This window comes from Gekko japonicus, unplaced genomic scaffold (genome assembly GCF_001447785.1).
Source record: "Gekko japonicus isolate JY-2015 unplaced genomic scaffold, Gekko_japonicus_V1.1 scaffold1054, whole genome shotgun sequence".
Taxonomy (NCBI): Eukaryota; Metazoa; Chordata; class Lepidosauria; order Squamata; family Gekkonidae; genus Gekko; species Gekko japonicus.
In genome coordinates this window covers 506,721-518,147 of record NW_015170307.1, presented here as the reverse complement: position 1 = coordinate 518,147, position 11,427 = coordinate 506,721, and the positions used below count along the sequence as shown (strand labels likewise).

The following is an 11,427-nucleotide window of genomic DNA, read 5'->3' as shown; positions in this document are numbered from 1 at the left end:
CTCCTCCTCCTCCTCCTCTTCTTCTTGCAGCACATGGAGCTGTGTGGAGAGTCCCAGCAGGGGTTCCTCTGCCAGCACTGGGCAGCTGGCAATCCCAGCACCTTACTTTGTGCATAGGTGACCTAACGGTGCTGTTTTTGTTATTCTGTTTGGGAGCCTGCCCGTTCATTATTAGATAAAGTGAGGAGAAATCCAAAAATTAACAATTGGGAGGGGGGAAAGGCTAAGATTCAGGGGATAAATGATTCAGGCATCATGTCTGACAAACGGAGCTTTGACTCTTGAAAGCTTATAGCCTGAAACTCTTCTTGGTCTCTAAGGGCCTGCTGGACGTGGAATTTAACTGTTCTACTGAAAACCAACACATCTGCCCTCTGAGACGATCATCTTGCTCACGTTTCTGAAAGCATATCTGTATATCTGATGAAGGGAGCTTCAACTTTTGAAAGCTCGTACCCCAGAAATCTTGTTGGCCTCTAAGGTGCTACGGGACTCGAATTGAGCTGCTCTACTGGAGACCAACACACAGGGCCGGCCCCAGCTTATTTTGCACCCTAGGCGAGGATCCCTCCTGGCGCCCCCCCCCCCCGTGCGCCCACGGGGTGGGGCCCCCCCTGGCCCCCCCCCCCCCCGTGTGCCCACCATGGCTCGGACCCGTTAATTGGATCTGTACCCCGGACCTCCCATTCCCCTGGCACCCATGCTCTTAACACTCACTTTTGCTTTTGTAACTTTGCCTGCTTTGCACATCTGGCTTCCACCAAGGAAGACTCTGCAAAGAAAGGCACTCGCAGTCGCAAACAACCTCTGCTTCTCACTTGCCTTGACAGTTCCTTGCTGGGGTTGCCATAAGTCAGTTGCAACTTGAGTGTCCTTATGTAATAGCCCCCCTACTTAGATTCTTCTTTGACTTAGCTGAGTGACCCTTCTGTGCCCAGAGGGCTAAGTTCTTTGGTGGAATTGGCGTTTGAATCATCAGAAAGATCATAACATGTTTAAAACTCAGTAGTGTTTGCGGCTGAACCAGAACAGCAGGGGGGCGGGTGCCAGTTTGGCGCCCCTAAGGGCCAGCGCACTCTAGGCGAGCACCTAGTTCGCCTAGTTCGCGAGCCGGCCCTGCCAACACAGCTACCCTGTGAAATTATCTGTATGAAGTATCTGCCAATGCAATCGCTTTATAATATCAGTTTAAGAAAATATTAATTCTACATTAGTTGCGTCTTATTAAATATTAGCATTGTATTTGGGGGGGGATTATGCAAAAATCCGGCCGGCCGAAAGGACAGGGATCGATATGTAATCTTCACTTGGTTACATTAATAAGCAATTGCTTACCTCTAAAATCTTTGGAAACTCATTTAGTGTATCCCGTAGCGTAATTTATCCATAGATTCATACTTTCATTGCTGCATTAAATCTATATCAATTAAATGCAAGCAAGGTGTTATTTACCGTGGAAATGCACAAATGCGCATAATGCCAAATTGATTGGGGGGGGGAGTAAGAAGTATTTGACTTTCTACTACTTTTTATGTGTAGAAAGGGGAGCTGGTCTGAATAGATTTAAAGCAGGATTGCCACCTTCGTCGCTTCCAGGCTGTCTGTGGCATGAAATACAGGTCACCAGGTGCCTGGTAAACCCTTCATTTTGTGACTCCAGATGGGTGGCAGCAACAGGGGTGGATTAATAAGCACCCAGCAGGCCATCACTCTTACTTGACATGCCACATACAGCCCCTGAGATGTGGACTTGGCAGCTCTGATTTAAGGAAAAGGAAGAATTTTGCTGAGTTATCTAAAAGGTAGATTTCGATGACTTGACTGCACAGTGGGGGAAAGGCTTGGGAAGAATTCTCCCCGCCGCTGAAAAACTTGTTTCTGAATGTACTTTAGGGTTTCCAGCCTCCAGGTGGGGCTTGGAGATCTCCTGGAATTACAACTGATCTCTAGACAATGGAGATCAGTTCCCCTGGAGAAAATGGTTGCTTTGGAAGGTGGACTTTATGGCATTATACCCTGCTGAGGCCTCACCCCTCTTCAAACCCCACCTTCCTCAGGCTCCGCCCCCAAATCTCGAGGAATAGCCCAACATGCAGTTGGTAGCCCTACATCCACAGGGAGAGAAGCTGCTATTTATTAATTCTTCATTCACACACACACACACACACATATATATATATACACACACACACACACACACAGAGAGAGACATATATCCCACCTTCCAGCAGAGTTGTCGAGGCAGCTTACGATAACACCACTTTAACAACAAGAATATAACAATAAAACGACTTGTTCGGATCCAACTGAAAATTTCTGCAAACGGAAGGCATTTCTGTCTGCAGAGAGCAACTCGTCTGCCTCCCCCATCCCCAGTGCACCCGTCCAAAACGCTGCCTGTGGGGTACAGGAGACGCCTCAGAAACAGCACGAGTGGGGATTCAAAAGTCAGCAGCAGGAGAGGAGAATTTGTGAAAATCCCCCCCCCTTGCTATGATTAGCAGGATCCAACCCACCACAACACAGAATTTTGATAAAGAACTCGAAACGAACTCTGGAAACTCGAGATGTTCGTCATTTGACCTATGGAATAAAAGAAGAAATTTGAAATAATACATCAGAATAAGCCTACATTTGATTGTCATTGTTCTGTAATTTGTGAACTTATTGCAGCAATTGCATGATTTGTTATTCTTAGATTGCTGTGCCCTCGATTGTATCATCCAAAACAGTAACTAACAGTTACCAAAAAGACATCAAAATCCTTAAAGATCTAATAAAATCTGTGTGGCCCAAATGCCTGATGAAAAAGAGTTTTTTACTGATGTCTTGAAACTCTGAAGGGCAGGCACACCAGATGTACAGCCTAGGGGTGCAGATTTCAAAATCTTGCTGCTGCAGCTGAGGAACAGTTGACATAAGCATGTGGGTAGATTAATACTGAAGAAGTCTGTCCTTGAGGAACCCTGGCCTATACTCTGGCAGCCCGTCACTCTTTTGTAATTGCCTGAGTACAGTTCATCTTGGGCCTTCTAGAGGCAATGTATTGTGATGAACTCTGGATCCATCAGGGTTGCCAAATCAGATCTGGTACCTGGAGTGAGATTGCAGGGGGCAGGAACAAATGATTTGATGCCATGCACCATGCCTTGTTGTGATGCCGATTCACCATTTCTCCCCAACACCCTGGCAATCGGTGATGGGGGACCACGGCGTTCAGGGCTGGAGGTCTCCTGCCTTAGCAGGAGCCCTAGAATCAATTCAGTTAGAATCTGGGTTGTATCCAGCTAGCTTTTTCACTAGTGAAAAATGGAGGAGCGGTCCCCCTTAACCAGCAAAACCTATGCTGAGGCTTATGGGACCTCTGTAGACAGAAGCCATGAAGAAAGCCATTGGAAGGGGCTACCATGGTTTAATGATAGAACATCTGCTTGGCACGCAGAAGGTCCCAGGTTGAGTCCCCAGCATCTCTAGTTAAAAGGATTAGGCAGTAGGTAATGTGAAAGACCTCTGCCTGACCCTGGAGAGCTGCTGCCAGTCTCAGTAGGCAATATTGACCTTGATGGACCAGTGGTATATGGTATAAGTGGAGGAGGGGCTGTGGTAAGGTGGGGAAGGAGGCAAAACTGAATGAAAAACTGGCTGGATCCAACCCTTTGATTTTTGCCAGGTAATCACTACAGAAGTCTACATCATTCCCCCTATTTTGACAGGTTTGGTGTATGTTCATTGTATGAATGAGATACCATGTTAGGTTGATGTCAATCTTTCACTTACCCAAATTAAACATTTGAATGCTCCCATTGTTAAAAACTGCCAGCACATAAAGATAAGCAAAAGTCCTTTCCCTAGTGTGCTAATTTTTCTGTCTCCAGTGAGGACCTGAGCATTCAGATAATGTGATCTCCCAGTTGTGTTCTAAGTCGATGACTGTACCACATGGTATTTCTAGAAGTGTGGTTTCTCTCTTACAAAATTTGAGAAAGGTGAATTTTAAAGCATTAATCAATCAAGTTTCACTGGGGCACAACTATTCCTCTTTAAAACATACCCTTTTGAAGATACACAAATCAAACAATTGTCTGAAGAGTGGAAATCTGAATGCTTTTTAGTTCAGTCTTTGATGTCTTTACAGGGCAGGAAATCTTTGAAGTGCTATATATGAAGTCCTTGCCAAGTGTTTTTTAACTTTGCTTTCTTTTTTCTTAAGGTACCCCTTGGACCGACACTGTTTGCGGGAGGTGTCCGGAAGGTTATTTCTCTGATGTATTTTCGTCTTTAGCACCCTGCCGAAAAACTGATGCACGGAGCGGAGATACGAAACAGGACAATGTGTGGCAGGGAGGAAAAGACAACAAATCAGATCAGCAATGTGGAATTGGTGCGTATGAGATTTAAAAGGGGTACCGCTAGTGAAACCTGACCTGGGTGGGACAGTCTAGACTTATCTCATCAGGTCTTGGACACTAAGCAGGGTTGGCCCTTATTCATACTCGGATGGGAAACCTCCAAGGAAGACCAAGGTTGTTATGCAGAGGCAGGCAATCACAAACCACCTCTGAATATCTCTTGCCTTGATAACCCTACAGGGTCGCCATCACTTTCCACCACCACCAAAGCTAGTGAATGATATATATACTAGGAATAAGGCCCGTTGGGGGGGGGGAATAAAACGATCTCTAGAAAGAGGGTGAGGGTCAATGATTTTGTATCTTGCAGGCAGAGTAAACATAGGGTAGTGTTTTGCAGTGTAAAGAACTAATGTGGGAGTTAAGAACAGCATACCTTATGGTAGTAGAGAGCAGGGGTCATTTCCTGCAGGAGCGCACAGGAGCGGAGCTCCGGCAGTAAAAAGCCCAAGGGGCGGGCACATGCAACAAGCCCTGCCCCCTGCTCCCAGCAGCCCACGAGGATCAAGAAGCAGCCAAGTAAGTTGCAGAGCCCACCCATAGATAGCAATCCAAAAAATCTCCCTCCTCTGTGAGGGCAGATCTGTGTGGGAACCCCCCCCCCCAATAGCAAGAGTTATCCTAATGAGCTCCTGCACCTCTTTTTCTACGAAATGACCCCTGGTAGAGAGTAATTTTAGACACGTTTTAAATGAAGCACTTGTGCAATTTTGGGGTAATCGGTCAAGTCCAATCAGGTTTTAAAAGCGAAGGTATACTTACGACTGTTTTTCAGATGTCACCTTATGTGAGGAGGCATTCTTCAGATTTGCGGTTCCTACCAAACCCACCCCCAACTGGCTCAGCTCATTGACGGACAGCCTGCCGGGGAAGAACATCTCTGCGGAAGCCTTAGAAAAGATTAAACAACGGAACAGCCCACAGGAACAGACTTTCCAGCTCCTGAAGTTATGGAAGCAGCAGAACAAAGACCACAGTATGGTCATGAAAATTATACAAGGTAACGTCTTCACATAGCGGAACAGTAAAGCAATAGGAGCTGCGGTGGCTCAAGTGGTTAAGAGGCTGAACTGCAGGATGTGGAAGGTCAGTAGATCAGCAGTTCGAGACCCGAGTGTGCCGCATAAGAACATAAGTGAGCTCCCGTCTCTAGTTCCAGCTCCTGCCAACCTAGCAGTTCGAAAGCAAGAAATTGCAAGTAGATAAATAGGTACCACTTCGGTGGGAAGGGAACAGCGTTCCGTGCGCCTTGGTGTTTAGTCATGCCGGCCACATGACCACGGAAACGTCTTCGGACAGCGCTGGCTCTTCGGCTTTGAAATGGAGATGAGCACTGCAACCCTAGAGTCGGATTCGACTGGCTTTCGAGCAAGGGAACCTTTACCTTTACCTTTAAAGCAACGCTACTCAGACTCAGAGCCACTTGACACGAGATGTCTGCCTCTGGCGATAATGTCAACGATGCTCCGATCATGGAGAGCCCAGGCAAGCCCGATCTCGTCAGATCTTGGAAGCTAAGCAGGGCTGACCTTGGCAAGTACTTGGATGGGAGACCTCGAAGGAATATGAGGGCAGGGACGCAGGGGGAAAGTGATAGCAAGCCACCTCTCTTGGACACCCAAGCCCCACTAGGAGTCGCCAGAAGTTATCCATGACACACAAATACTCACACCAAAAAAATTAATTGAAAACAATGCCCAGATCATTACCCAGTCAGAGTAACGGGCTGTGGCTGAAATCTGAAGGACACTTTCCTGAGAGCAAGCCCCACTGAAAAAACTCACCTCTGAGTAGATCTGCTGTTGATTGCTGGCTGTGTCTGCCACTATGGCTCTAAAATCATGGATTTGTACATAGTGACTCCATACCCACGTGTTCCCTGCCGCTGATTCCCTGTTGCAGTTATGCGCAGAGACTAGCAGAGGTTCTGGTAGTTTCGGGGGCAGCCATGTTGCTCTGAGGTAAAACAGTTAGACTAGGGTTCCCAAATCCCCCCGGGGGGCAGATTTCCCCCCGCTTTCAAGGCCCGACTTCCGCCCCGCGCTCAAGAGACAGTTTGGTGCCGTGGTTAGGAACACGGACTCTAATCTGGGAGAACTGGGTTTCATTCCCCACCCCTTCACATGTAGCTGCTGGTGTGACCTGGGGTCAGTCACAGTTCTCTCAGAGCTGTTCCCTCGTGAGCAGTCCTCGAAAGAGCTCTCTCAGCCCCACCTACCTCACAGAGTGTCTGTTGTGGGGAGAGGAAGGGAAAGTTGATTGTAAGCTGCTCTGAGACTCCGAGTGAAGGGCGGGGTATAAATCCAATCTCTTCTGAGCCAGTTTGGTATAGTGGTTAGGAGCACGGACTCTAATCTAGGAGAACCAGGTTTGATTCCCCACTCCTCACATGCAGCTGCTGGTGTGACCTTGGGTCAGTTACAAGTTCATTCAGAGCTGTTCTGAGCGGATCTTGAAAGATCTCTCTCAGCCCCACCTACCTCACAGGGTGTCTATTGTGGGGAGGGGAAGGGAAAGGAGATTGTAAACTTCTCTGAGCTGCCTTCAGGTACTGAAGGGCAGGGTATAAGTCTAATCTCCTCCTCCTTCTCCTCTTCTTCTTTTGCTTCTTCCCAAAAATCTTGTTGGTCTCTAAGGTGCTACTGGATTCGAATGTAGCTGAGCTTGTGAGAATCCTAAACAGGTTTGGTGACCATTACTCCATATATTGGAATTCAGTAGCAAAAGCTCATGCCTAAAGAAGGGAAAGAATATTAAACAGAGGGGAAGCAGCTGATGGCAAAGATGCTTCTCAGTATTAGCAAGACTATAGGCATGGGATGAAGTACAAACGAATTTGCCCTGGCTCTTTCTAAAGGACCCTGGGATTTGTAGTTCTGCAAAGACCGCTAATGGCATTATCAGCAGCAACACAACTAAATTATATTTCCCAGTGTCTCTTCACTATTTTCAGTATGTAGGTAGATTTGCAAAGAGTAACAGTTTTAAAGGTAAAGGTAAAGGTTCCCCACCCAACGGGACATGCACATACTTTAGGTTAAAAACAACAACAACACAACCCTGTTTGCCGTGCCGTGCCACTTCTTTGGCCCGTCGTGTGATCGGCACCTCCCCCCTAACCACGGGACCTTGCCGGGACCGTGAGGGGACGCCTGATCGCGCAGTCGCGCGTTTTTTCACTGTGGGGCAAACAGCCACACCTCCCCCCCCCCGCGATATCCGGCCAGTGTGACCGGGGCCTATGTTTCCCAGTGTTCTCTTCACTGTTTTCAGTATGTAAGTAGATTTGCAAAGAGTAACAGTTTTAAGCAAGGCCCTAAAACAACCACAAACCTGGAAGGTTTTTATCCACGATAAATGCCAATATCCTTTTATTATTATTTTGTCTTTTGCAGATATCGATCTTTGTGAGAACAGCATCTTGAAACAGATCGGCCATCTCAACGTCACTCCCGAGCAACTCAACATGCTAATGGAAAATTTACCAGGGGAAAAAGTTGGTAGAGAGGAAACTGAGCGTATTATGAAAGTGTGCCAGTCCGCAGAACAGATCCCCAAACTCCTCAACTTGTGGAGAATAAAAAACCAAGACCAAGACTCCATCAAAGGCCTGATGTATGGACTGAAGCACCTGAAAGCGTACCACTTCCCCAAGACGACGATTCAAGGCCTCCGGAAGGTGGTCAAGTCTCTCCGCAGCAGCACCATGCAAAAATTATACCAAAAGCTTTTCTTGGAAATGCTGGGGAAGCAGGCCCATTTGGTGAAAGGAAAACTGGTGGTGTAGTTTCCCCGGTCTTCTCCTTCACCCTTCACTTGCTGCTAGTAGTGATAATTCAGTCCCGGGGGAGGGGGATGTTTTGCTGTATTAAGCTTATTTATATGTTTGACTGGGATGGCTCAGAGCCATTCTGGACCTTTCGGATTAGTATTGTTACAACACTAAAATCCTGTTCTGGAATCCTTGTACAGCTAAAAGACCCGGTGAATTCAGTGGGTGTACAAAAAAAGACAAATTCCAGAATAGGTTTGCACCTATATTTGCTATTTATATTCAATGAAATCTAGAATGTTACATATATTTATTAATTTAAATGGCGACATTATGAGACTAAGGGCTGAAACAGATGACAGGTTACTAAGCTATGGTCTTAGTGGATTGTTGGAAGGTACCTGATACAACAACCTTGCTAAAGCTAAGCTGGTCTGATTTTGGTCAATTCCTGGGTGGGAAACCTCCTTGGAGCTATTCCACCTTCCATTCTGTGATGGAAAAAAGGTGGGATATAAGCAGCGGCTGATAAAATATCCTATAGGGCAATGATTTAAGAATCAAGGGCTCTCTTTACCACCACCTAGGCTTGCCAACCTCCAGGTGGGGCATGGAGACCTCCTGGAATTACAACATATCTGCAGACTACAGAGATCGGTTACCCTGGACTAAATGGCTGCTTTGGAAGGTTGGACTCTATGGCATTGTACTAGGGCTGCCAAGCCTCCAGTGGAGGTGGGGGAGTCCCTGCCCCCAGGTTGCGTCACCTGCTGCTGCTAGAAGTGGCGGTGGGGAAAAAATGAAAAAGGAAAAATAAGTTCTCATCTACTTACAGAAAGTTCTTACCATAGAGTTCCTGGTGATTCCTAGAGCTACCCAGAAGTGAAAAGGGTAGTTCTAGGAATCACTCACTACTCCATGGTAAGAACTTCTGGTTTTACCTTAGAATTTCCGGTAATTCCTAGAGCTACTCTTTTCACTCCTAGGTAGCTCTAGGGCTCTCCAGGCACTCTATGGTATGAATTTCCTGTAAGTAGATACAGCCTTAGTTTTCTTTTAAAAATTTTCTTCAGGGATGCTGCTCTCCCCACAACCCTCCCACTGGTTGCCAGGTGCTTCCTGGCAACCCTACGTTATACCCCACTGAGACCCCTCCCCCAAACCCTGCCCTCCCTAGGCTCTACTTCCAAATCTCCAGGAGTTTCCCAACTCAGAGCTGGCAACGCTAGCGCCACCATGTTTCAGAGTAGGCCCCCGGTCACACGTGCTGGATATCCCGGGGGGGAGGCGTGGCTAATTGCCCCGGCGCAGTTTGATGCACGATTACGCAATCAGACATGCCGGTGGCACACCACGGGTCCTTCCCTCGGTGCCGGAGGGGAATGCCGCGCACCGGCGCAATCACACCACAGGCGTCTGGAGGTAGCCCATGGTAAACGTTTACTAGTACCTTGGAGGTACTAGTTTTTTAATGCGCATTGTCAGCGGTAAGCCACGGGTGCGCTCCACTTCCCAGATATTGGGGTGTGATCGCGCCCAGATAATCCACCCACCATCCGTGCCTCTCCCGTGGCAACTTTGCCATGTGACCGGGGCCTGTGTGTGGTTATTCTTCAGAAGCATCTATATTTCTGTTTACTGTAAAGTGTATCTCAAGTAAGCACTGCACATGCTTTGAAAACCTTATTCTCTTTGGCAAACTCGCATCCCAAAAAGTAGGCCTTTGAATCTTGCTATGTGACCTACCACTGAAGTCTTTGGTCCTTTCTACTGCCATGAAATGCACTGTGTGCGTAGAGCTGAACTGAGCGGAGACAAGGTAATGCCCAATGCACTGTGGGGACAGAGCTTACTGTTGATAGCACCCTCCTTGAAGGGGCTGGAATGGCCATGAGGGATGATTTTTAAACAATATGCTCATGGCACATGGAAGGGGGTCACAGCCAAGTGCCAGCTCACATGCCCCGTATACAGAAGATCCCAGATCCTGTCTTTAGCATCTCCAGCTACAAGATCCCAGGAAGCAAATGTAAGGGAAGGTCCCTCTCCCCAAGATCCCAGAAAGCCACTACCAGTCAGAGCAGACAACGCTGAACCAACTGGACCAGGGGCCTGACTCTGCATACGGTCGCAGCACCCTGTGCTGAAGTGGTCATTTGTTTTCCACCCATCCTCAAATCTAGAAAAGGAATAGAGTATACACTGTCTGTCTACAAGCTAAAAGGAATGAGGAGGTATATTTATAAACCACACGCCTGTTACATTTCAAGAATAGATCCTCCCTTCATTCTTCTGTGGATTTTTAAAGATTGTTTCTTAGGTTTGTCTGTATAGGTTGTGATATCATTTGGAAGTAATTTTTCCTAACTTAGCCAGTTGTTTGTTTTTTTAAATAAAAGCCACACAGTGGAACTGTATTGTTAACATGAAAGAGTAAAATGTTACATTAAATATTGTTTTAGAACATGAATGTACCATATTTAAAAGACTGGTTTTCAGACTAGATTTTGATCGTGTTTAATAAAGCTGTTACATTTTTTTTTTCCAGTTTAGTCAATTGTCTGTTTCTTTGGTCATTGTCATCCGAAATACACAAAAGTCAATGTATGTATTTGCTGAAGGAAATGTGATATGTCATTCTCATTAGATTAAGCAGATCGATTCTGAGGCTTTTGAGCCAGAAGGTACTGGAGAATTCTTTTTTTACAAAATGTTTTCTCTGGGCAGGAAAAAATGGAAAACTAACAATATCCAAGATCTTGCTATAAGCCCCTGGATTAACAAACCCACACAGCCTCATAGTCTTGGAGGGGGGGGGGAAATAGGGGGGATACAGGGGGGATACTTAACCCCTTCAGTGGCTGCCCACTTTTTTCTTCAAATGCCACAAGAAGCTGCCTTATACGGAATCAGAACCTTGGTCTATCAAAGTCAGTATTGTCTACTCAAGCGTCTCTTCAGGGTCTCAGGTAGAGGTCTCTCACGTCACCAACTGCCTGGTCCTTTGAACTGGAGATGTTGGGGATTGAATTTAGGACCTTCTGCACAACAAGCAGATTCTCTGCCACTGAGCCATGGCCAACTCCTCTGGCCATTTCTCTCTATCCAGTCAGGCTTACTTCCAGCTTCAGAGTCCGCCGGGGGGGGGGGTGACTTGTAAAAAATATGTGGGACAGAAAAGGGTTAGGCATGTTTTCTTGCCTGTTGAATCTCCTCTACAAATGACCTCACCCACCCCTAGGTTTG

The 11,427-nt window shown here is 46.8% G+C and overlaps 1 protein-coding gene across 1 annotated transcript in view; it reads left to right on the top strand.

Moving 5' to 3' along the window:
* The window catches only part of TNFRSF11B (tumor necrosis factor receptor superfamily member 11b), a 28,712-nt gene extending 20,462 nt beyond the window's left edge, over positions 1-8,250 (top strand). Inside the window, exons 3-5 of the mRNA XM_015417982.1 lie at positions 4,211-4,381; positions 5,185-5,409; positions 7,805-8,250. Of these exons, the coding sequence (XP_015273468.1) occupies positions 4,211-4,381; positions 5,185-5,409; positions 7,805-8,196 (788 nt within the window). The 3' untranslated portion in view covers positions 8,197-8,250. The remainder of the gene's footprint in view (positions 1-4,210; positions 4,382-5,184; positions 5,410-7,804) is intronic.
* The last annotated feature ends 3,177 nt before the right edge of the window (positions 8,251-11,427 follow it).